A 27,850-nucleotide genomic window follows, 5' to 3' on the forward strand; every position below is an offset into this window, starting at 1 on the left:
CCGCTAACGCTAACCGCTAACTGCGGATTGTCAAACAAAGACATTGCGAGGTAGTTATCACTTCAATTTGTTGTGTAATTTGAATACTCTCTTTGTCAACAAATCCCTCAAGTAGTTAATATGATTGGCTTTATTAATTATATTTTTTAATTTTTTCATGGTATTAATAAAATACTTGGTAAATAAATATATAGTATTGTTTTGTATTATAACTTCGATATTTAATTAAAAAATAGTGCACAAAAAAAGACAATAAACAATGTAATGAATATAATCAATTGATGAATTTGAATGTAAACAATTTTTACATTGGAGAAATATAAAGACAATATAACTAATAAAATTATTTCTGTTAATTAATTTATTGATAATGAATAATTTTTTTTTTAATAAAAACATTGTAGGGGCAATGTAGCAAATATAATAAATTGATGAATTTGAATGTAAAGAATTTTTATATTGGAGAAAAATAAATACAATATAACTAATGAAATTATTTCTCTTATTTAATTTATTGATAATGAATTTTTTTTTTTTTTTGAATAAAGACATTGTAGACACATAATTCTAAATTAAAGAAATGCACATGTATTATTTTTTGTTTAAGCTACTAAATTATTATTTAGGGTCCGTTTGGAAAGTAGGAAAATGTTTTCTGGAAAATGAGTCATTTTCCAGAAAACATTTTCCTTTCTGGTGTTTGGCTCCACAATGGAAAATTGTCTTTTGGTGTTTGGTTCATTTTCCAGAAAATGAACATGAAAATGAACAACATAAAACTTACCAATAAAATTCTGTCCACAATACTCCAATTCACCGCATTAATAACAATAAAATTTACACAACAAGCATAAAATTTACACTGGTTTCTGCGGAAACCGGTGAACTGGTGCGAGCAGAAACCAGTGAACTTGGTTTCTGCGGAAACCAGTCCAGTGTACTGGTTTCCGATGGAAAACCAGACAACTGGTTTCCGATTGGAAACCAGTACTTGGTTTCCGATCGGAAACCAAGTAACCTACTTGGTTTCCCGTACTGGTTTCCGATCGGAAACCAGTACTTGGTTTCCCGTACTGGTTTCTGATCGGAAACCAGTACTTGGTTTCCGATGGCGAAACCAATTCACTGGTGGCATTGGAAATTAAACCGTGAAGATGGAATATGAAGGAGCGTGAAGTCTGGGCCATTTTCCGTTGGAATAGCGTGAAGATGGAAAATGACTTCCCCCCAAAAAAGGGGAAGTCATTTTCTGGAATTTTTCCCTCATTTTCCTTTGACTCAACTTCATTTTCCTTTGACCACTCTATTTTCAGTCTTCCCAAACACCAAAAACCCAGAAAATAATTTTCAGAAATCATTTTCCGGGTTTCTTAATTTAATAAGAGTAAAATAGAGTACTAATTATGCCAATTTTGATTGGGGTGAGGTTCGAACCTAAGACCTTTCTTATTGAAATCAATGAGTAAGTTAACAGTGAACTAACAAAAATTAACGGAAAATATAACATTTAACGGAAAAGTTAGCAGATAATCATATTCATTAGGGATAAATTATGAAATCTTAAGGAAAAATTTAAATATGATGAATTTGAGCCATTCATTTGATTAAAAAAACTTGACCGTCATTTTTTCTACCCATTATAGGTCTAACTCTCTTGGGCTCTTATTAGTGTGTGTGTGTGTGTGTGTGTATATATATATATATATAGGGTTAGAATCAGGTGCACATGCCACTTCCCGTGCGAAAATGCGGTTTGTGCACTTGAAGGCTTAAAACCATGCATTTGAAGGTAAAATATGTGCACTTAAAGGCAAAAAAGTTGCATTTGAAAACAAATAGACGTGCAATTGATGCAATTGATGGGGCCAAAAAGGGAGGTTATTCAACTTAAGTGTTATTAGATCAATTACTCATACAAATCGTTTGTAAATCTCACAAATTTCATTAGAAATTTAGTTATATGTTATTGAAAAGAATGCACAAGATATAACAAATACTGTCCAGAAATTGTGCAGTTGAAGGCAAAGAAATATGCACTTGGAGGCAAAAAGGTTCACTTGAATGCTAAGTTTTTTATTTTTTATTTTTTATTTTTATTTTTATTTTTTTTAACACAATAGTAAGACACACATACACTGTTAGGCATTAAATTGAGGACTTGAAAGCATAAAGAGAATCATTAGAAGGCAAGGGAGGAAAAAAAAAAAGACACTAAAAGGAAAATTTGAATGAAATTAATTATGCACTCTTAGAAAGGAAAGCATGCATTTGAAGGCTACAAAACGTGCACTTCAAGGTCAAAAGGTTTGCAGTCAAAGGCACAAAGATGTGCACTCAAAATAGAAACTATGTACTGAAATAAAGTGATGCACTCGAAGAAGAAAAAGTATGCACTCAAAGAAGGAAAAAACGCACACTCGTAGAAGGACAAATGTGCACTCGGAAACAAAACACAAGCTAACTTATTTACTCAAAATTACAAATATGCCACCGCGCGTTTTTTAATTAAAATTCAATTTGGACTGTTGATTTAGATTGCATCTATGGTTGTAAACTGTCCGCATTTTACCTAATGAGGCTTTTTTTATTTGATCCTTATTTTATATATATATATATATATATATATATATATATATATATATATATATATATATATATATATATATATATATATATATATATGCCTACGTTCAGGTGACAACGATGCGCCCAGGAGAGAACTTAGAACGCATGACAATCGGTCACGTGTCCAAATCTAACGGATGAGAAACACTGTTTTTTTTTTTTTTAAACGCGGTGACATTTTTGTAAATAATTGAACATCAGAGTGCAAGTAAAATGTATTACAAGTGCAAGTAACAACTTCATATAGTGCACCCAAGTGCAAGTAAAATGTATTACAAGTGCAAGTAAAATGTATTACAGGTGCAAGTAAAATTTACACTGGGCATCAATACTAAGTACATTTAACGTTATAACTAGTTGCACCTAACGTTATAATCAGTTGCACCGAGGTGCCGAATGTTAACAAGGTAAATTACTTGCACTTGTAAGTGATTTTACTTGCAAAGATGCACCAGCTACTTGCACTTATAACACATTTACTTGCACCAAAGTTCGAGTTACCACCGTGTCGAATTTTTAAATTACATCTAATTCGTTGATCTGGACAGGTGGACAGTTATAAATAGTTCTTATTTCTCTCCTGGCCAGTCGTTCGAATGAGAGCAATATATATATATATATATATATATATATATATATATATATATATATATATATATATATATATATATATATATATATATATATAAAGAAAGTAGCATTTAGTTTTTAATTCTAAAAATCTCCCCCAGGATTGAAAATTTGCAACGCAAGTATAATATACACGCAACACACGAGCTGAGGTATACCTCAAAGGCTCAAACCACCAAGGCACCAATTCCAATTGGCCTTTTTGTTATTGTGGTATCCCAGCCTCTCTACGCCCCCTGCTTTTTCATTTATATATCTATCGTACCCTATTAATAAAATCAACTCAAATTTCTAATTTTATTTTCTTAATCTCCATGAAACATTGAATTAAAGAAATCAAGCTCATTTGAGAAATGACTCGTTTCTATTCCTTAATTTTCATTTTTTTGCATGAACATATATATAGGGGATGGGATTTCATACTTTTTAGTTTTTACCATTAAATTAGGAATAGAAAATTTAACTTATTCAATTGTGCTTTTCCTTAGAAGTGGGACAAGAGAGTGATAATTTTAGTCTCATTATTGATTCTAAATAGGGATGACAATGGGTCGGGTGTAGATCGGGGAGGGCTACATCCATCACCCGACCTACTTTATATTTTCTCCACCTACCCCCACCCCCAACCCGCATCGGGTTGACTTTTTCAAAACCCACCCCGACCCCCATCGGGTGCGGGTGCCCACTACGGGTACCTGCCACTTATAATCTTGTTATTTTTTTTCAAAAAATAATATTTAAATTACCTACACATAATAAAATAATAAAATTCATCAGTTATATAAAACATAAAATAATAGAAATATTTCAATATAATAATTAAATTGTTACTTTTTAAAAATAAACTTAGTAGTTTAGATATAAAAATAGTAAAAATTTACATGAAATTATAAAAACTTTTATAAATAACTACATGGTGGGTCGGGTGGGGTTTTAAGCGGGTTATGTACATAGAACCCGAATTCAACCTGACCCACCGTGGGTTTATTTTTTTAAGACCCACCCCCGATCCATCATCCACTATCACCCCAAAAAATCCGATCCATGCGGGGTGGATATCCGCGGGGCGGATTGAAATTGCCATCCCTAATTCTAAATGAGTAAATCTTGTGTGACATTCTCTCACGTGAGATATGTAATATTTTTTTAATTAAAATATACTACTTTTTTTATAAACTAATAAAACAATTACATTTTAAATAAAAAAAATACTAAATGTCTTACGGTTGACCGACACAAAAAACCTATTCTTCTAAAATGGTAAGGCATTAGGGTATGAGTTCTACTACATGTACTCTTTAATTTTACTTCCTAAATTTTTCTACTACATGTCTACATGTATTCCCTAATCTTACTTCTTAAATTTTATTCCCTGACCTCACTTGTTCTGATAAACTATTTTTGTTATGTGGGTCCCAATACAAGTGTCTACATCAAGGTTTTATGTGTGAGAGTACAAGTTGAGAGTAGAAAATGGGAATACATATAGCATTTTCCTCAGAGTATAAACACTATGCTCATTAGACAAAAAAAGGAAAATATTGTGTATTCTCATTTTTTATTCTCAACTTTTACTCTCACACACAGAATCTTGATGTAAATATTTATATTGGGACCCATATGAATCTTGATGTAAACATTTGTATTGTGACCCACATGAAAAAAGTAACTTATTAGTGTCCACCACAATCCATATTAGGGAGTAAAAATTAAAAAAGTAAGATTTGAGAGTTAATATAATAAACTCGACATAAAATGAAAAATTAATTAATTATATATATATATATATATATATATATATATATATATATATATATATATATATATATATATATATTTGATATTTTATCCATCGACATTGATGGAATGGTTGACTAGAAATAATCAAATAATCAAATATTTTATATAGACATTTTTTCCAAGTAAATAATAAATAATAAATAATAACAATATTTAAATAATCATATCTGACTTAAATTCGAATCTCAAAAAATTAACTTTTATATTGAAGTAACCAATTTATGTGATCAAAGATTTCATCGACATTAACCTCTGACTTCTAATAAAATTATTTAATACTTTCGGAATATTTTTATAATTGATCATAATAACTATTGGAACAAATAAAAAAATGATATAAGTGGAAATTTAATGGTGTTATATTAATGATGATATATGATTATAGAGTTGAATATAATATATAGACTCAAAAGTTTCTTCCCCTCTGAATACAGGCGAGCTTGCTTCCTCTCTACACAACTCACAACATCACATGTCCTATGCAGAGATTCATCTCTTCAACTTGCCCGAAAACTCGCCGGCGCTACCAAATCTTTTATTCCGTCTCTCCGGCTGGCCGACCAGCCACCTTTCGCTTCGCAACCTCGTAACCTATTTAATATACCACTACTTTGTTTATTTATGTATGTATGTAATTCCGGGAGCCCGTGAGACTGCTTATGCCACTGCAACACCCGCCAGAAACTTCATCGGGGAGGCCGAGTACTCGTGCTCGTGCGTTTTCATCGCCCCGGGACGACCACAGCTTTCTTTGTGTTCATCCATGGAGATCTGCTTGCACCGGCACTCTGCGCTGCAAAACGCCGTTTCTCCTCTGAAACAATATAGTCGTATCAGCAAAATCTTCCATGCATGTATGTATAATCAATGGAAGGGAAGGGAAGAAATGAAATTTTCTTTTACAGTCATAGAATATCCAAGTTGGAAAAGTAATATTCCCTAAAAGAATCCACATGAACTGACAACCACATACAGATATATATATATTATATAAAAGACAAATGAAATCCCTGTCATGAGTTAGCTGAAAGAATTGCCTAAGTTTTGTGAATGTATGAGAACTGTGGGGCGCTTTCTTGACTTGAAAAGTTTCTTGTATCATAAATGGGAAAAATAAGTAGAAAAAGAAAGCTAACTAAAATCTCAGAGAAAGCCAAACTTCATTAATGATACAAGAAACTTTTCAAGTCACTAGGCGCGAGGTGCTAATCGGGCGGCCAGGTAAAATAATAATAATGTGTAGCCGCCCTAATCTCTTAAAAAAACACTCGGCCGATTTAGGTGCCAACTCGGCCAAGTTGGGCACCGATTCGGCTCAAGTTGGGCGCTAACTCGGCTGGGTTAGGTGGTCGACCGGCTGACGAAAAGGCGCCTAGGGGTAAAATTCCCTCTGCCTAAGGGCGCCTAGCAACTAGGCCAATTTTTACAACACTGATGAGTACATTACAAAATAGAAAGAGAGACAAATGGTTTGGATATAAATGCAGAAAGCAACAAGGAACAAAGTAGAGTAGAGCAGAGCAGCTCCACTAAAGAAAGTGATTGCGATAATTAAAGATTTTTCTACACAAAGCACCATATTGCCACTCGGTTCATCCCACTAGAAAAGCATGTACTTTGGAAATTAGTGTGGCTTATGTCGACATGAAAATTACCCCCAACCAAAAGCTGCAGAGCAAAGCACAATGAACAAATTTAAAATTCCCTTCCAAATGAATAATGCTTAATTTGGACACCAAGTTGGCTTCCAGCAAGGCATGGTATTAAAAAAAAACGGGTAATCATAGAAGCAATGGCATAACCAATGGGGTCGAGCGACTTCTTTAGCAATCGGCAACAAGAGAGTCACATAACATAAACTTTTGTGTTAATGAAGCCAAAGCCTGCAACTAATATTAGGTAAAGGTGTTGAGCTCAACCAAATAACCAATTCGGTGTTGTGTGTGTATGTCGACAAGTTTTCGGGGAAAAAGACGACAGATCAAAGACCTCAAACAGTGGCTCCAATAATGCAGCAATAACAAATAAAAACAGTGGGTGTGCATATTCATATCGCAAAGTCACTCCAAATTTCAATCACTACTACACAGTTCTTAAGTCAAATAATTTAACCATGGTAAGTGTTTGTCTCAAAGACGGAACAATGGATCTTCCATTGATTATCATCTCTGTAATGAAGAAGAAGACTGCCTAACCATCTCGGTTACCCTAATAAGCTATTTATGCCCGCCTGCCCATTTACGAATCGAAATTTAGTCGACTAAAACACCCCAAAAGCTTTGCCAAACAAGAGACAATAACAAATCCAATACGCTTTGTAGTAGGAGTATCAGAGAAGCTGGACAAAAAGTTTTTTCACGACTTTAATCCAAAATTGAAGTCGAGTCTCCATGGCTAGAGATACTAGAAGCTGCACTCAAAGGAAAGGAGCAACACTCATAAATTCCAACTCGGCCCCATGAACGGGGCTGCTAGCTGGGTCAACAATCATTCTTGAATACTGGCAAGTGGCAAGCCAATAATCAAAAGGACTAAACACCTCAAAGAACTGTAATTGCAGTCAACAAAAAGGTTCCATTCTTAATGAACCTCAATCAAAGCTCATAAAAAAAGCTGACATATATTCTTAAAAACAAATTAATAGTAGTATATACCTTCTTAATCTGGTCCATTCACCATCCAATTTAAAGATGCCCATAGTCAATGTTCTCAACAGTAACCCAAGTCCACTTGTAGGAATTTATGATAAATATATACAGTACATGAAAGAGGAAGAAAAAACACTTTTTTTTTCTTCAAATATATAAACTCAGATCCACAAAACTATCAAAGAACTGCACAACCCCATAAGTAAAAATCCAAGAAATTCACAGACGATGGAAGATTAACAAAAGAGAATATGAACCCAAACATTATTTTAAAAAAGGAAAAAGAAAAAAAGAGAGATTGTTATTGGAATTTTTACCTGTACATGAAAATGTCCAATCCATGAAGCTGCTTCTTGCAAAGAAAGCAAGAGCTAAGAAAATCAGCAGCCTTAAACGCCGCCGTTTCCGTTTCACCCATCCCTGAAGCGGTATTAGCACCAGTGGTACTAGTACAGGTATTACCCAAGAATTCGCCATTAAAGTACTCAATTTTCTTGATTTGGTTGCTACCCATATGAGAAATCACACAAGTGTACTCCTCACACATTTCCATTCCCTCCAGACTGGGCGTTCTGGTATTATTTTCCTTCTTCTTATTCATATCATTATTCTTGAAAATATTAACGGGTATTGAGTGTGGGGTTGATGATCTGGGCGAGATAGAAAGAATCACGGCTCTGCTTGTGCCGGAGCTCTTAAGGAGGGGAACGATACCAAGCCCAACGACGCCGTTTGGCTCCTCGAAGTGCTTGGGAGATCTAAAAGTGGCAGATTTTTGTGAATTATTCTGGTCAGTGAGGGCAAAAATGGAAAGGTTTATAGAAAGCCTCCTGTTCTTCTTGTTGTTTCCCTTGATTATTTGAGCCATTTTTTGAGAGAGAAAGAGAGAGTATTAGTGGGATTTTATCCCCTTGAAGGAGATCTCTGTATCTCTCCTCCTCTCTCCCTTCTTCTCTACCACCCAGAATTGCGGTTCTCCTCGATGATCTTTAATTGGGGTTTTAATGTTAAAACCACAACAAAAGAGGAGACCTTTCTGAGTATATGAAGAAGGGATGGAAGATTGGAGGGGGGTGGATTGGAAGAAGAAAAGCAGCTTTTGCTAATCTTCTTCAGTTTCTTCTCTGTGGGAGAGTGGAGGGAGAATATAAAAAGACAAAGGTAGTGGATTTTTCATTTCAGTGCTCGCCCTATTTGCATTTTTGCCCCTTTATTTTTGTATTATTATTTGGATCTATCATTTTGCTAAGGAAAACCACATTTATAACTCCTCAATTATTTATTTTAAAAAATTTAGTCTATGTACATTAATTTAAACAATTTTAATATTTTAATTGTTTATAATGTTGCATTTTTAATTCTTATCTTATAATGTTATATAAGTGTCATATAATTGTCAAATTCCATTAACATATGAAGTTACTTTTATAATTTAGAATCAATATTTACTGTTAAAAATAATGTTCACATGGATAAAGTAAAACTTTAGTAATAGATACTGATTATAAATGACAACAATAACCTCATAAAGAGAATTTGCTAATAAAATTTGATAAGTATATAATACCAGAAACTGAAAGTGTAACACAATAGACAATAAAGGTGTTAAGTCTATTAAAATCAATTAACAGTGACCAAAATTTCAAAAGTAAAAAAATTCAGAGATAAAAAAATGTTGTTATTGCTAATATCAATCAATCAATAATCAACAACAACAATAATAATAAGGGAAAATGCAATATTAGTCCATCAATTGTTCCTTACTGGCGGTTTTAGTCATTAACTTTTTACCGTTGTAATATAAATCCCTAACTCTTCAAAATATTAATTATAGTTATTATTTGTGTGTGTGTGTGTGTGTTTATAAATATTAATTAATATTTACATTTTAATTTTTAATATAATTATATTTGATTTAATTTATATTTTCACTATAATATAATTTATCTTTAATATTTATATTTTTAAATCATAATATTATTAATTTAAATCTATATAAATTTATAAAATATATAGTGTATACCTTTATATTATAACTTTATATAATTTAATATGTATTTAATAGAATTTATATATAATAATAATAATTTATATTGATTATATTAATTTATTTACTAATAAAGTAGAATCACTCATATGCCATTGGTTCTTTTTTGTCAATTAAATTTCTATGAAATTAATTTCAAGAAATGTATTTGATGGGAATAACTTTGTAGAGAAAAATTGATTAACATGTTTGATATTATTCTGAAAGCAAAACAATTAAATTATCTAAAAAAATTAATCAACATGTTTGGTTAGATTAAACTTTCCTAAAAAAATTAAAGTCTCTAATATATCCTTATTGTTATATACAAACATTTAAAAAGACATAACAAATAATTTAGAGTTTATTGAAATATCTGTAACTTAATAATCATATTCTAAAAAATTCCAATTTACAACAAGAATATTAAAAATACAAAACAATACATATGTAAACAAGATCACTGAATCAACAAATTAATTAGAAACCCAAAAATTAAATAAATTTTTTAAAAATATCATCTTAGATCGATCACGAATAATTTTCTTGACATAAAAGAAAGTTTCTCGTGAGAAGTGTTAGACTAATATAGGTCCATTTAGGATTATCAATGTCTAGAAAATAAGGGAAAAATAATGAGGTCAATTTCATAAATATACAAACTTTAAAAGTTTTTATATTTATGAATTGATCAACACAGATACTTGGAAAACTGTCGAAAGTAAATTTTTCTATTGGCAAGCATAAAACTGAAGTGATTCTAGATGATGTGCATTCTGATGTTTGGGAACACACCAAGGAACCTCCGATGGGTGGCTCTTGGTATTATTTTACGTTTATTAATGATTTTTCTAGGAAAGTTTGGATGTTTTTCTTGAAATAGAAATCTAAAGTGTTTGAAAATTTCAAGTTGTAGAAAGGCTGAGGTTGAAAACCAGATTGGCAGAAAAATTAAGTACTTGGGTCTGACAATGAGACAAAATATACTAAGAAATAATTCTAGAAATTATTTGCAAGTATGGAATTCAGAGGCACTATATTGCGTTATTTTTTGTAAATAAAAAAAAAATCCCTCTTTAAACTACATTCTCATCACATGTTTATGTTGTGTTAGAGGAAAAATAAATAAATAAGAGAAATAAAAATAATGTGCATTAGTTTAAAAAAATGAAGTGTAATATAACTAATATTAGTAAGGGTGTGCTTAATTCAAGTCATATAACATTACTTGGGTAATATTATATAATCTTGTTTGGTTCAAGTTATATAATTATTTGGATAATCTTATGTTGCGGCCACCACTTAAAATTTTGAGATAATGTTAAATGTAATGCAATTACATATGTCTTCTTATGTATTATTACATTACTTTTTAATATTCAAAATTTACCTTTATCAACTAACCTTTGCATATTAATAAAAACCATAATATATATATATATATATATATATATATATATATATATATATATATATATATATATATATATATGTGTGTGTGTGTGTGTGTGTGTGTGTGTGTGTGTGTGTGTGTGTGTGTGTGTGTGTGTGTGTTTATTTATTTGTATTAATAATTTTTTTGAGAAGAACTTATTTGTATTAATAATATTTAAGTAAATTATGTAATATAATCTAAAATATAACTCACATTAGACATGTTAATGTTATGTTACCACAATCTCAACTGCTATACAAGTATTGTTGCATGTTTGATGACTTTGTAAAATTTTGAAAAAAAAAAAAAAAAGAAAAAAGAAAAACAATACAAAACTTAAATAAAATGAAGAGAGAAAAATAAAAGGAAAAGACAAACTGCAAAAAAAAAAAAAAAAAAAAAAAAGAAAAAAAAAAGAATATAGAAAGGGTCATGTGTCAATGACCTTGTGGTCTAGTAGTACGAAATGACTCTTCTGAATGGAAGGTCATGGTTTTGAGACAGTATTGATTTTTTGTTTTAATAGATTGAGAAAGTATATATGAACAAATACTAAATTGTAACATAGTCATTAGTATTTAAAAAATAGAATAAGAGTCAAATAGGTCACTCAACTGCACACCAAATTGCAATTAAGTCATCGAATTAAAATTAAAAAAAAAAAAAAAAAAAAAAAAAAAGAAGAAGAAGCAATTGGGTTCCTGAACAACATCAATTCATACAATTAGACCCAAAATGACATGTTTACCTGAAATTATACTTACGTGGAGATTACCAATTCTAAAAATAATTTTAACTAAAATAACTAATTAAAATTAAAAAAAAAAAAAACAAAACTAGAACTATCAGAGACGAATCGTCTCCAGCAGGCTTCGTCTCCATGGCAGGCGAAGGGATGGTCTCCGGCCATGGAGACGATTCGTCTCCGATAGTTCTAGTTTTTATTTTTATTTTTTTAATTTTAATTAATTATTTTATTTAAAATTATTTTTAAAAAATCTATACTATATATAAAAACAAAATCCTGAAATTTTAACTTCCCGCCCAATTCCTAAAAAATCTCTCCTCCTAATAAAATATATTGATTTCTACTTTCCAATTTGTACAATAATTCTGCGTTAAAATTCTATTCACATATTATTATAAAATACTGTAATACAATCTATATCTATACTATATATAAAAACAAAATCCTGAAATTTTAACTTCTCACCCAATTCCTAAAAAATCTCTCCTCCTAATAAAATATATTGATTTCTACTTTCCCATTCGTACAATAATTCTGCGTTAAAATTCTATTCTCATATTATTATAAAATACTGTAATACAATCTATACTATATATAAAAACAAAATCCTGAAATTTTAACTTCCCGCCCAATTCCTAAAAAATCTCTCCTCCTAATAAAATATATTGATTTCTACTTTCCCATTCGTACAATAATTATGCGTTAAAATTCTATTCTCATATTATTATAAAATACTGTAATACAATCTATACTTCTATACTATATATAAAAACAAAATCCTGAAATTTTAACTTCCCGCCCAATTCCTAAAAAAATCTCTCCTCCTAATAAAATATATTGATTTCTACTTTCCCATTTGTACAATAATTCTGCGTTAAAATTCTATTCTCATATTATTATAAAATACTGTAATACAATCTATACTATATATAAAAACAAAATCCTGAAATTTTAACTTCCCGCCCAATTCCTAAAAAATCTCTCCTTCTAATAAAATATATTGATTTCTACTTTCCCATTCGTACAATAATTCTGCGTTAAAATTCTATTCTCATATTATTATAAAATACTGTAATACAATCTATACTATATATAAAAACAAAATCCTGAAATTTTAACTTCCCGCCCAATTCATAAAAAATCTCTCCTCCTAATAAAATATATTGATTTCTACTTTCCCATTCGTACAATAATTCTGCGTTAAAATTCTATTCTCATATTATTATAAAATACTATAATACAATCTATACTATATATAAAAACAAAATCCTGAAATTTTAACTTCCCGCCCAATTCCTAAAAAATCTCTCCTCCTAATAAAATATATTGATTTCTACTTTCCCATTCGTACAATAATTCTGCATTAAAGTTCTATTCTCATATTATTATAAAATACTGTAATACAATCTATACTATATATAAAAACAAAATCCTGAAATTTTAACTTCCCGCCCAATTCCTAAAATATCTCTCCTCCTAATAAAATATAATGATTTCTACTTTCCCAATTCGTACAATAATTCTGCGTTAAAATTCTATTCTCATATTATTATAAAATACTGTAATACAATCTATACTATCTATACTATATATAAAAACAAAATACTGAAATTTTAACTTCCCGCCCAATTCCTAAAAAATATTTCCTCCTAATAAAATATATTGATTTCTACTTTCCCATTCGTACAATAATTCTGCGTTAAAATTCTATTCTCATATTATTATAAAATACTGTAATACAATTTATACTATATATAAAAACAAAATCCTGAAATTTTAACTTCCCGCCCAATTGATTTCTACTTTCCCATTCGTACAATAATTCTGGGTTAAAATTCTATTCTCATATTATTATAAAATACTGTAATACAATCTATACTATATATAAAAACAAAATCCTGAAATTTTAACTTCCCGCCCAATTCCTAAAAAATCTCTCCTCCTAATAAAATATATTGATTTCTACTTTCCCATTCGTACAATAATTCTGCGTTAAAATTCTATTCTCATATTATTATAAAATACTGTAATACAATCTATACTATATATAAAAATAAAATCCTGAAATTTTAACTTCTCGACCAATTCCTAAAAAATCTCTCCTCCTAATAAAATATATTGATTTCTACTTTCCCATTCGTACAATAATTCTGCGTTAAAATTCTATTCTTATATTATTATAAAATACTGTAATACAATCTATACTATCTATACTATATATAAAAACAAAATCATGAAATTTTAACTTCCCGCCCAATTCCTAAAAAATCTCTCCTCCTAATAAAATATATTGATTTCTACTTTCCCATTCGTACAATAATTCCGCGTTAAAATTCTATTCTCATATTATTATAAAATACTGTAATACAATCTATACTATATATAAAAACAAAATCCTGAAATTTTAACTTCCCGCCCAATTCCTAAAAAATCTCTCTTCCTAATAAAATATATTGATTTCTACTTTCCCATTCGTACAATTATTTTGCGTTAAAATTCTATTCTAATATTTTAAAATAGTGTAATAAAATCTATACTATCTATCTATCCTATATATAAAAACAAAATCCTGAAATTTTAACTTCCCGCCCAATTCCTAAAAAATCTCTCTTCCTAATAAAATATATTGATTTCTACAATAATTCTGGGTTAAAATTTTACTGTAATATTATAAAATTGTTTAATATTATTCCTATTCTAATCTATCTCTATTTTATATATCAGTGTTGCAAAAAACGTGTCGCTGGCCGCGGCGAGGAAGGCCGGAATCGGCCTCCTCAGCGGCCGCCTCGCCGGCTGAACCGGCCTTTAATTTTTTTTATTTTTTTTATTTAAGTTGTATAGTGTCAAAAGTTCGGCAAGGCATAACTTTTGACTCCATTGTCCGTTTTGGACAAATGTTTTTTTGAAATCGCATATTTTTTCGAGATCTATCCACCGCAAACAGCCGTAGGCGGTTTGGCCCACCAATTTCTAAAAAAAATACTTTATTAAAGAGTTTCTAAGAAAAAACTATGAGAACCTTATGTTTTATTAATGAATTTTTAAAATTTTTAATTAAACAATTGTCCCGTGCATTATTTAATAATCTTTCTTTATAATTGGTCAAATTATTTAATTATGGTAAATTTGGTATTAATTAATGATGGTAATAGAAATCCTAGAAGAATATAGAATTGAACAATATTTAATTATTGTGACTCACGGAATACATGAGTTAATGCCATTTTTGGTCCTAGACTTATTGGGGCATTGACACTTTTCATCCTCCATAATAAAAATTGCCACTTAGTAGCCACTGCTATTGATCGTTGGACAGTTTTGATCCTCCGTCAATGACGCCGTTTGTTGACCGTGAATTATAAGGGTTTTTCTGTCTTTTTATGTTCTAATCCTTGTATTTCTCCATCCATTGGTCACTGCTACATCCATTTCTTCAAACTGAGGTTATCCGCTTCAGTCCTTTCTAACATTAAGAAACCATCTTCACCCAACTAACAATCACGAATTTTACATTTGACATCAATCTCAAGATAATGGAAACAAGTGCAGTTGGAATAGAAAGGGCGTTAGTCCATGCCTGTGGAAATTTTGTCGAGCATACAACATAACTAGCAAAGTCAGGAATATCACCCAACCCCTCCCTTAACCTTTCTGCATCAACTATAATAGGTATGCCCCTACTGTTTGCCTCCTGCACTACAATCAAAGCAGTCTCATGCAGCCTTCCATCTAAGTAGACAATATTTACTCCAAGCGCTGAAGACAATTTTGATTTGGGTATGTAGACCCTCAGATATCATGGGTGGATATCCTGGAGTGAAAATGCACGTGCGAGTTTTTTTTTTTTGGTTGTCAACAATGACATATGTGAATGGTGAGTTTCCTCCTTTGGACACCACCATAAAAGATGCATCAACACCATCCCTTTCAAGCTCATCAAGTATTCTTTCGTTATGCGAGTCATCAGCAACCTTAGATATGATCCTTGGATTAAGACCAAGACGAATTTTATCATCCGGGATTTATCAAAGCATTGCCAGTGTTACCACCTCCTTGAACCTCAAAGCTGGTGCTCCGAATTTTATCATCCGGGTTGGGGAATGAAGCTACAGCAGCCAGGAAGTCAACACCGGTCATTCCAACACCTCAGACAATGCGATTTTTGGGGAGCGGCGGATTCCACATTTTCAGCTTGAAACTTCAATGAATTTCAGGTAGAATAACAGAGTTTTTGAGGTTGTGCACCAAGTAGTTGTGGTCAGAGAGAGAGAGAGAGAGATGGGAAGGATATTTGGGGTCAATATGGAAGGGAGGACTTACAGGTGCAAATTCTACATCACGCCATCTACAACTACAACTGCTATTTACCATAGGAGGGTTCGCCGACCTGCTGCCCTCTCTGCTTCGCCGGAACCAAAAACCACCGGTGAAGGCCCCAACCTCGCCGAATCTGTTGCTGCACCACCAGATCTGCCTTACTGGTCCGTCGCCGAAAGGAGTTACTGCCTCGTATGCTCGCCGCCGTACCCACAACTCGCCGGAGAAGAACCTCGCTACTACTCACTACCGACGGTTACTACTTAGCCGCCAAGTCTCGCCATCTCGCCTCACAGGAGTCACAGCAGCGCTGGTCTAAACAAGATTAGAAGAATAAGACATAAAAAGACAGAAAAGCCCATCTAATTCACGGTCAACAAACGGCTTCATTGACGGAGGATCAAAACTGTCCAACGACCAATAACAGTGTCTACTAAGTGGCAATTTTTATTATGGAGGATGAAAAGTGTCAATGCTTCAATAAGTCTAGGACCAAAATGGTATTAACTCCGGAATACAATACAAGAATATTTAATTATGATTATATTATTATTGTGCCTCACGACCATTATATACTAACAGTACTTGAAAAGAAACTAATAATAATAATAATAATAATAATAATAATAATAATAATAATAATAATAATATAAATGGTAATAATAATATCTAAAAGTAATTAAGTGTTAATAATAATAGTAAGAATATTAACGTAAGAGTTGTAACATAGAATAAATTGTAATAATTAATAACTATAGTCTATGATTAAATTTGAAATTGTCAGGAAAGATAAACGACCTCTGATGAAATTAACTCTTAAATAATTATATATCGATTTAAATATTCTTAATATATTACAACAATTCCATTCCGTGCATTTCACGGGTGAAAATACTAGTTATTGTTAAAATCGGTAATCGCCACGTCAGCATAATTTTAAATAATCAGGTCATTTTACATCTAATTGTGTGAATTTGTATTGTTAAGGGACTCAATTATATACTCCGTATATTTTTTTTTAGTTCGATGATTTAATTGCAAAAAAGAATAAAAAAAAATTAAAAGAGTCACGTGATGGTTCACCAAAATCATGTGCTTTATTTAACAGATAACAGTGTTTCACCTCTGCGGCTCAGGTGAAAGGTAGCAGCAAAAAATCAGGGACAGGTGGCGGATGGATTTCTAAGGACACGTGTACAGTTCGATTTCCTCAAAAAATCATGTCATGATTGTGCGTTGAGAAGCAGACAGCTTTTTTGGAGGAGCTTTGGCAGTCTATGATTGTCCCTGCGCTGGTCCCATAAAATGCTAACCCTGTGGGCTCCATCACTTTATTCATTGTTATTCCTTTATTATCCCACCTTTTTTTTTTCAATTATAATTTTTCTTTTTGGAATACTTTGTATAAATCTAATTAAGTTGGTCATGTTATTAATCTTGTAATAATTAATAAAGTTACAACTTTGATATTTAATGGGAGAAAAAAAATTCTCTCTTTATTTTGGAGTTTGTCTATAAAATTTATATATATTTAAAAATTACGTGAAATATATTATTATTTACAAAAATTAAATTTAAAAATTGTTAAAGAAAATGAATAAACAAAGACAAATTGGTGTCATTAATAAATACTAAACAAGATAGATAAAATAAAATAAATGGAGTATTTGTATTCTCAGAATTATATACCGAGTATTTGATAAGATGAGATAACAAGTCAATAATCTCGTAAATGTATGGGTTGTGGATGAGATAATGTGAGTCTTTTAACTTTTTTTTTTTTTTTTTGAAAATGAGTTTTTTAACTTAAACTATGTGCTTTTTTCACTTTTGCTGTCCTTGAGATTTCATCAAACATGAATGTATCAAAGAATAAAAAGTAAAATATAGCCTGCAAGGGCAGCTCAGTTGGTTACATGAGTGAAGTTTGGAAAAAATGATTAGGGATCGAGTCTCACTAGCAGAAGTGTGGGAGCAACCTCTCAAATTGAGGGGGGCTCATTGTGCGCAGTAAGCAAAGGTCTAGCCACTGTGTTCAGCTGAGTTACCATAATTTACATCACATCCCAAATGCTTTGTCGGGCCATTGAAGTTCGAAATTCAACCTTTTGAGAAGAATAAAAAGCAAAATATAATTAATGTGCACCTATTTCTCACTTATAAATACAAATTGAGTTATACGTAAAGAAATAATTGAGTTATACGTAAATAAATCTATTCAACTCATTTTTCATACAATATATAATATCTTTATCACTATAAGATTAATTTAGATTATACTTTTATTATTACTGTTTTATTAGTAGTTACTTACCAATTATCTTAGAACAACTTCAATAGTTATAGAATTTTCTGAGTTTTTTGCAGGCAATGTAGGAGAGAGAAGCAAGTGAGAAGAGGGAAAAGAGAAACAATAAATTCTTACAGAAAAAAAAAAAACTAAAGGCATTACGCGTGCATTGCATGCGCCTTCTCGGCGTGCAGATTGCTTCACAGGCGCAACAATCTGGGCAAGTTTTTCCCTTTCCCTCCAAAAGTGGACTGCACCCAAAAATCATATTTGTAGGAGAAAAATCTAGCAAAAAAAAAAAAAAAACCCTTTACCCATTAGATAAAAACTAATTCTTAATTTTTTATTCCTTAAAAACTGAGCAAAAACTATTATTATGTTTGCTCTTAAGTTATTGGGTTAAAAATTATTGTTGACACAAAAGTACAAATTAATAGTCACATAATTCACTAAAAAGGAGAGTTAGAGAGAAGAATTGTAGGGGGCAACTCTTAAATAAGTTTGTCGAATAGTCAACTTGATAACAATAAAGTTTTAAGTTTGATTTCTCATTAAATTTGTTTGTTGACATCATTAGTTTGAAGAGATCTGCAGCTATGAACAACTTAAACTACCCGACTAGAATTATAAAGTTTTTCACCTATAATGTGCTTTCGAGTAGCAGCAAAACAAGTTTGGGATGTATGTTAAGCAAAAGATGATATGAGAAGATTAGTGCGCCTCTAAAGTCTAAGCACATTGGTGAGCTAAAAGGTTGAGGAGATCCGAGCTGAGCTTCAATCTTTCCCCACTTTATTTCAAATCCCAACTAAAATTTTGAGGCACTTTTTGTGACAAAAGTGAAGAGAATGACAAAGTGAAGTGGAATAAAATATAGGTGTTCCATAAAATGTATACCTTAGCTTCTTTTTATGCTCTCCAAATTTCTATCATATGCACAAACTCTCAAGTACCACCTCCTTTCAATGTCTCTCTTTCTCTCTTCCTCCCTTGATGGACTTAATTGTAACTTCACCCTCTCAATTATTGTTGTTGTTGTTGTTTTTTTTTTTTAAATAGCTTTTCAATTTAAAATTTACTAGATTTGATTCCCGAATGTTTAAATATCTATTACTTTTAATTATTTTATTTAAATATTAAAAAAATCATTTTTAATAGTTTGAAACCAGATTTAATCAATTTTTAACTTAAGTGCTTGAAATTAAAAAAAAAAAAAAACAAGATATCATTATATGCTCAAAATTGTGAGAATCACCTCCTTTTCCAAAGCTTCTTCCTTCCTCCCATCTCAATGATGGAGTAGTTAATTGTAATTTTATTAGTTTCACCACTACATTTTCTTGCTTTTAGTTTATTAATTTAAAATCGAGTAAATTTGATTCTTAACTATTAAAAAACATGTCAGTTTTAGTTATTAGAAATATTAAAATTGATACATTTCAATAATTTGAAATTAAATTTGATCGATTATTGATCTTATTCAATACACGGACTAAGAAATTAATTTCATCGTCACATACTCAAAATTTCAAGGACCACAACCTTTTACAATAACTCTCCCTCCCCCACTTCTCATTGATGGAGCTAATTATAAATGTATCATCTTGATTAATGCATTTTCTCACTTTTTCATTTATAAGTTTAAAATTGACTAGATTTGATTATCAATTATTGAAAATATGTTACTTTTGTTATTCTTCTCCCAAAAAGGTTGAATCGCCAATCCCAAGGGCTCCCCACACCCTAGTCTGACAGAGTATTTGAGATTATGTAAATCACGGTGACTCAATGACATAACAGACATGACCAAATGCCGATGCGACAAGGAAGGTGACTCAATGGTTCAGCAAACATAGCTAAATGTCGGTGCACACAAGGAATCAGCCTACTTTGAGCATCCGAGATTTGAAGATTGGTCTCTTCTCCCAAATACTGCCTACTGAACCATTGGACATAAATGTGTTACTTTTAGCCATCTGAAAGATTACAAATAATAAATTTTCAATAATTTTAGATAGAAAAAAAATCTATTTTGAGCTTGAATACTAATAATTAAAAAAAAAAACACAATATCAAAACTTGAATTAACCCTTCTAATGGAGCCATGCATGGGGGTGAAGTTATAAAGGAAACATGTTTTGAAGTGTAAAATATAGTGTAAAAATGGTGGTCCAAAAAAATAAATATTATAATGTGTTAGAAGCATTCATGCACCATTCACTTCAATAGGGGAGACAAGTCACTAGGAAGTTGCTTTCTAATGATGTTTTCTCACTTTATGATAGCAAATGCCCAAGGACCACATTTATCTTTAATTAATTTTTCACATTAAAATAAAAATTAAAGAACAAAAAAAAAATACCACCTAATAATAAGTCAAAACTCTCCCCTCTTTTATTGCTTTTTTTTTTTCTTTTTTTTTTTTCCTTTTCCTTTTACTACTCTGAGTACTCTCTAATGTAATTCACATATATATATATATATATATATATATATATATATATATATATATATATATATATATATTTAATTTGCTAACTTTTAAAAAAGAATAATGGATTTGTACTTCCTATTTGCTTTCCTCCTCCTCCACTTCCTCCTTAAAAAAAATGAAATTATTCTATTCTTCTCAATCAAGTTGGCTTTATTTATTTATTTATTGTCAAGTTTATTTTGTTTACCATATTTAAAAAAAAAAAACAATCTTATTATTCGACAAAAGTGTTAACAGCAATGCATCTAAATGAGAAATGTGATTTTTGCCCGCACGACTTAGCTCAATAAGAGACCAATGTTTGAACTTCGACAGTAGCAGTGTGGGGATTATGCTCAAAGTAGGCAGATCCCTTGTGCGCACCGACGCTGTTGAGAATGTTAGCAACATTTTAATTTATGATGTTGGCAAAGTATATAAACTGTACTTGTTATAGTTTTTATATATGATGAAATGATGAATGTTACTACATTAGTGCACTAGGAAGACTCTGAATAACATGCTCGATTGAGAAAATTTTGACAAAAATTGAACTCGTGATCTTTTGGTTTAAGAATCATGGTCCACTGAATCGACCACCCATTTTGATCGGGACAAGTCATACTATATTTCTTTTTTAAAAAATTATGAAATATTTATTAATTTTTGTATTTAATATTTTGTGTATACATCTCATTATTTGATTACATTGTTATGGATTTAGTCAACAAATACATATAAAAAGTTTTTTTTTTTTTTCTTAAATCCTTATAAACAATACTGCATCAAGAGTGAATGTGACCGCAATTCGGTTTTAATTTCGAATCAATAGTTCACGGTTGAGAAATACGGAGCATTTAGAATTAGAATAAGAACCTTATGGAGAAGGTTTAGTTTTGGTTCCACAAACTAGTAGTTCAAGTTCAAACTGTTGATTGGAACCTTTTTTTTTTTTTTTTTTTTTTTTTTTTTTTTTTTTTTTTTTTTTTTTGTTTTAAATCAAATATTGAAATTGTAAATTTAAAGTTTCAAATTCTGTACATGTGAGTTATGTGTGTGTACTAAAACAAATCCTGGTTCTAGTTAAGATTTGAATTGTATAGTACTCAGTTTTGTCCGAACTGAATGAGGTCATGCTGATGAGAACATTAATTAATGAGAGAAAATAGTACAGAGTATATATACAAGTACATGATTAGAATAAAAAAAGTTAATTTCTAAAATGGTAATCCGATTATAATATTTTCTTAAATTGGTCTCTTGATTTTTAATTTTTCAAAATGATCCACCGATTTTTGAATTTTAAGCCAAAATAGTTATCTATTAGATTTGGCGTTAAGCTGGTGTTAAAATGAAGAGTAAAACTGTAAATTTAGGTTTTACACTCCAATTTAAAGCAATTTGTGATTCCTTTCAGCAGTTTGCGTACATATTTCTTCAAATTAGATTTTTGCTCTCTTTAATTTGCAATCAAAATGTGGGATAATAAACTAGAAGGTAAAAAAAGTTCATCTTCAACTTCATCCACAAATTTTCCAAGCAAAGATTTCTGGCCTTCATTAAAAAATATGGCAAATTATGCCCTGGACCCGTCACGGGCCCAAAACGACGTCTTTTTTTAAAAAAACGCGTCATTTAGTTAAAAAAAAATTCGCGCGTGTTTTGCCATTAACGGCGTTATTTTTTTTTTGGATTATGAATGTACAGTTATGCCGTTATGAATGTACAGTTATGTAATTATGAAATTATGAACACAGAGCTCTAACATTATGAACTTACAATTATGAACATATAGTGATAAAATTTATGACCATGGAGCTTTAAAATTGTGAATATAGAGCTTCGAAGATTATGAATGTACAGTTATGGAGTTATGAATGTACAGTTATAGAGTTATGAATCTACAGTTATGGAGTTATGAATCTACAGTTATGAGATTATGAATCTACAGTTATGGAATTATGAATGTACAGTTATTGATCGAATTATGAACAAAGAGCTCTGACATTATGAACTTACAATTATGAACATATAGTGATAAAATTATGAACATAGAACTCTAAAATTGTGAACATAGAGTTTCGAAAATTATGAATGTACAATTATGGAGTTATGAATGTACAATTATGGAGTTATGAATGTACAGTTATAGAGTTATGAACGTACAGTTATGGAGTTATGAATGTACAGTTATTAATATATAGTAATAAAATTATGAACATATACTCCTATAACGAAGCGGTCTGAAATTAAAAAAAAAGAAAAGAAGGAGATAACAGTGCCTAACAGCACTGTTATCCGTGTCCAGCATGCATGCTGGACACGGTCCAACGCATAACGATTACAAAAATATTATCTAAAAAATGCCCAGAAAATGTGATCATATTTTATTTTTGTCAAAATTCAGTTTGAGTTTGGGGTCACTCGTTAAAATATTATCCAAAAGGCCACGGCCCAATTGCCAAAATTTCGGGTCAATCATGGTTATTGGATTAGATACCACTTGAAACTTTATTTGATTGTTATACATGACTATTGTTGACATTGCAAGAACTAAATTATTATTATTTTTATTTTACTTTTTATACAAATAAAATTAATATAAAAAAAATATATCATTAGAAATTTATAATTAATATCTTTTAAATGACATTCGCCAAGCACCTTGTGCTCAGATGACATGTAGTGACCTCTCTCTTGTGGGAGGTGGCGTTGTGCTCAGATGACATGTAGTGACCTCTCTCTTGTGGGAGGTGGCGTTGTTGACTCTTTGTGCTTCATTAGGTTGAGAAAATATGTTTGAACAGATACTACAATGTAATAGAGTCAATAGCATTAAAAAAAAATGACATTCATACTAATACTCCTAAGTAGTTAAGTGTTCAAATTAAAAAGTGGACACTAATTATTTTGAGAATGTGGTCTACTGTTAGGGTGTCATCAAGTTGAAATAATTTATGTGCATATCCATGAATCTGAATGCATATATTATTCATACTTGAGGGCTCGTTTCAATTCAAAGAAATAGAAGTAAAATACAATGAAAGCAATAAGGATTTTGTGTAGGTGTTGAGACTTGTTGGAAACATTATGGGATTCTGCTAAGTTACTTAACACAATTATCTTGCTGGCCTCTGCTTCTCTCATGGCAGTGATGTTCCTTTCTACATCTTTCCTCTTCTTCGTCTCTCTCTCCGCCGCCTTTTTCGCCGCTTTCATCTCCTCCGTTGCCGCCATTCTCATCGCTTTCTCTTTCGCTGCCATTGCCACCGCCTCCTCCCTCTCCCTTTCTGCTTCTTTCATCTTCTTCTCCATTTCTTGGTTTACATTCAAAACCTCTTTTGTCTGCATTACCATCAATAACATATCAGTGAAACCGTGGAATGAGTCGGGCCAATATAAAAACATAATACTAATTAGAAGTAATGCCAAATGGGGTCCTCAGAGTATAATAGTTTTGAAAAGTTGAATCACTAATGGTCCTTCACCTTTCAAATTGTTACCATCTGGGTCTAAGTTAACTACTCATGGTTTTTCAATTTTTAAAATTTAACCATCCGTGATCCTCAGGTGATTAAAATTTGATAGTTGAAGGACAATTGATGGTTAACTTGGACCACATATGGTAACAATTTGAAAGTCGAATGACCACGTGGAATCTTTGAAAGTTTAAGACTAAACGTGAAAAAACCACTATACTAAAGTGTTTGTTACTTATAAGAAAAAAAAATGTCATGTAATACTTTGAGGAAAAACGTAATACTTTTAAATCAAAATGTAAAAGTATTACATTTTTTTCTTCAAAAAGTATTTGCCCTTTCCGAAGTAAAGAACGTTGTATTTCTGATTAGTATTACAATTTTTAGTATATGTATTACGTTTTCATATTGATCCAACCCGTTTCGCAGATTGCGCAAATTTTTGCCATAACATATACGTTGTACCTCTTTAAAAAATCTCATCATTTTCATTGGATTTTGACATCAAAATTTTAATGTGATTCATATTGAAGTACTTATAATCAGTGACTCAAGATATAATATGACATTCTGTTTGAGAAAATTTGAAATAATTACCTTCTCAAACATTGCCAATGCCTCCATCTTCTCCAATTCAACTTCTCTTAGCTTCTTCTCCATTTCCTTGCATAGATTTTCAAGTTCTTTCGTCTAAAATAAAAACAATATATATATGTTGCATTATGCATTAATTATTTAATACCTTTAACAGATAATATTTATTCATAGCACGATATGTAACTAATATTTTGAACTTTTTATTTTGGTTTAAAAAGGGCAATAGTTATATGTTGAGTTTATTTCTTGATTATACTGATTTTTTTGATTTAGTCCCTAAACATGCTTAATTAATTGGGTCTTAAACTTAGATGAGTTTACGTAATTGAGTCATCGACAATTAGAATTAAGGACTAAATCAAGAAAAATCATTATAGTAGTTGAAGACTAAATTCGGTAAAATCATAATAGTCGAGGATTAAATTAAAATGAGTATTAATAAATGTGAAATTACCAAATTATCATAACAGTGAACTCAATTAAGTAAAACCGTCCTGATCCCAATTGAGCCCAAAAAAGATGTTTAGGATTAAATCGAGAAAAATCGTTATAATTGGACTAATTTAGATATTAACAAAGTAAAACCCACAACTTAAAAAAAAAAAAAACAGAAGAGAAAAAAAATCATAATATATAGTTCATATTTGAGAAAATAAAATATAGGAAAAAGTAGAGTAATTACCTTTTGTTTTTGTTGGACAGCTTGTTTACAGGCTTCATGGTACATTTCCATGGTCTGATTGGTTTCAAGCTCTATTCTTCTCATCATTTCTCCCGCCACATCGTCCTAATACATTCACACAAACAAATATACATTTACATTTGGAAGTTCACAATCCTTAAATTATATATTTTAGGATATTGCTTAGAAAATACTAATATATCATTACAAAGTCAAGTATGAATTAAAACGTCTAATATTATTTTGCAGGTCAAGTAACATTAAGAAGATATCAACTATAGCTGGAGATTAATATTTAAGTTTATTCAGTTAATAGTTAGACTACGAGTATAATACATTTACCGTTGTCGGCGAAGATGGGAGCGAGTTTGGCCGGCTGCATTCATCATCGTCGTCCACCGCCGACGACTTCTGCTCACCGGAATAAACCAATCCCCCCCTTGTGAAATTGTTCCCATTATTCTTCCTCCTCGCATACGAACTAAAACTAGCCGATTCCGATGATGATGCGGCGTTATTCCGTTGATCGGATGGCAGGTTTTGGTACAAAGCCAAAAGCGAACTGTCGGCGGACAAGGAGATGTCGGTGTATAATCTGGCCTGGAAAACCACCTCGTCCGACGGCGTTCGGGAGCGGCACATACTGGCGCTGGTGTTGAGCTTCCGCTCTGGAACATTCTGGAATATTCTCTCCAACGAGGATTTCAATGGATGGGTGGCTTCTCTCGCGGAAGCCACCTTGTTCCCCTTGGCAATGGTGTAAACGCTGCAATACCCTGGTGCCCCTTTCATCACTGTGCTTGCAACCTCACTCCTATTGTTCAACAATCTGCATGCCAATATAATATGAAATAGCAACAAAAGTTTTTTCGGATACCAAAAGTGGTCAGAAATCACTTTCAGGTGGTCGGAAATTCAGTAGTGAGAGAGGTTCTCATTTCAACATCACTCAGTTAATACAAACCAAATTAAATCAAGTCTAATAAACATGAAATGAAAATTTTAAGGAAATGAAGGGCGGTTGGTTAGTATATATACATACATTCGAGGAATGCCAAGATGTTTGGCTTTGGATTGGGTACCGAGTACCAGAATTTGGATTCTGTATAACGACACATAATCAATTAGGGCCTTGCCTATGTCTTGATCTTCAAGCATTACAGTATCACAAAAAACCTGAGGATATATATACATAATTAAGCCATCCAAATTACACTGAAGGAATTGAAGAATTGATGAAATGATATGATGGAGCTTAATTACCTGTCTAGAAGAACAAAACAAGCGATATGGAAGAAATACATCCGTGGAGGAATCATCTGGGTCTTGTGCTCCGTTTGAGAAATCACCGTTTCCAGCTGCATCAGTAACAAATTAAACAACACAATAATATATATATTAAAAAAAATTAAGAATGTGTTATAATTATATTAAAAGTTAAATAAATATATGGAGAGAGAGAGAGAGAAAGAGGTGCATACTAGGTATGGGTTTAGGTAAGGATGATTGATGAACATGGATTAATATTAGAGTTTGGCCTTTAGAGAGAAGAACATCGGTCGTCCATTGGAGAGCATAGAAGCTGTGTTTGTCATTTCTGTCGATGGCCACCGCCACCGATCTCTCTTCCTCCAACCCAATTGGACCCAACATCCTCGTAATGTATTTAAGGAATTAAACAACAAAATGATCGAGGAAATTGTGACAACAAGTAGGAACAAACTAAATGAAAAAGGGACAACGTTGAGAAGATGAAGGATGCATACAGATTGAATTAAAGAGGCCTAAATTTGGGTCAAACCCTAATGAAGGATATCGATATATAGATTGAATTGAAGAACCCTAAATTAGGGTCAAACCCTAATGAAGGATATCTATATATAATATATATAGATTGGATTGAACAACCCTAAATTTGGGTTAAAACCTAATGAAGGTATATATATAGATTGAATTGAAGAACCCTAAATTTGGGTCGAAACCCAAACACCTCCTCAAAACCTACAAGGAATTGATTCGTGGTGATTGAGTTTGAAATCCATTTCTTTGAAAAATATATCTAAATGCTAAAAAGTTCTTTAAAAAGAAAAAAAACAA

General features: G+C 31.3%; 2 protein-coding genes across 2 annotated transcripts; both read right to left on the reverse strand.

Annotated features, from left to right (window-relative positions):
* Positions 1–5,389: 5,389 nt before the first annotated feature.
* On the reverse strand, positions 5,390–8,825 carry LOC109146813. The gene is made up of 2 exons (XM_019294471.1): positions 8,021–8,825; positions 5,390–5,869 (listed from the first exon to the last, which is right to left on the reverse strand). The coding sequence occupies exons 1-2, from the start codon at positions 8,569–8,571 to the stop codon at positions 5,713–5,715; spliced, it is 708 nt and encodes a 235-aa protein (XP_019150016.1). The 5' UTR covers positions 8,572–8,825; the 3' UTR covers positions 5,390–5,712.
* A 15,124-nt stretch (positions 8,826–23,949) lies between these two features.
* On the reverse strand, positions 23,950–27,840 carry LOC109146857 (U-box domain-containing protein 35-like). The gene is made up of 7 exons (XM_019294531.1): positions 27,235–27,840; positions 27,017–27,111; positions 26,796–26,929; positions 26,096–26,582; positions 25,754–25,858; positions 25,072–25,164; positions 23,950–24,340 (listed from the first exon to the last, which is right to left on the reverse strand). Exons 1-7 carry the CDS (start codon positions 27,404–27,406, stop codon positions 23,984–23,986), a joined length of 1,443 nt encoding a protein of 480 aa, XP_019150076.1. The 5' UTR covers positions 27,407–27,840; the 3' UTR covers positions 23,950–23,983.
* Positions 27,841–27,850: the final 10 nt, after the last annotated feature.

The sequence above is a fragment of the Ipomoea nil genome, unplaced genomic scaffold, assembly GCF_001879475.1.
Source record: "Ipomoea nil cultivar Tokyo-kokei standard unplaced genomic scaffold, Asagao_1.1 scaffold0256, whole genome shotgun sequence".
In the NCBI taxonomy this organism is placed as follows: Eukaryota; Viridiplantae; Streptophyta; class Magnoliopsida; order Solanales; family Convolvulaceae; genus Ipomoea; species Ipomoea nil.

Coding starts and splice junctions, on each gene's coding strand:
- LOC109146813 (XM_019294471.1), bottom strand. CDS start 8,571: ATGGCTCAAATAATCAAGGGAAACAACAAGAAGAACAGGAGGCTTTCT. Junction 5,870..8,020: donor TTGGACATTTTCATGTACAG/GTAAAAATTCCA, acceptor ATATTGTTTCAG/AGGAGAAACGGCGTTTTGCA.
- LOC109146857 (XM_019294531.1), bottom strand. CDS start 27,406: ATGTTGGGTCCAATTGGGTTGGAGGAAGAGAGATCGGTGGCGGTGGCC. Junction 27,112..27,234: donor CTTACCTAAACCCATACCTA/GTATGCACCTCT, acceptor TTACTGATGCAG/CTGGAAACGGTGATTTCTCA. Junction 25,859..26,095: donor TCCCATCTTCGCCGACAACG/GTAAATGTATTA, acceptor TGAATGTATTAG/GACGATGTGGCGGGAGAAAT.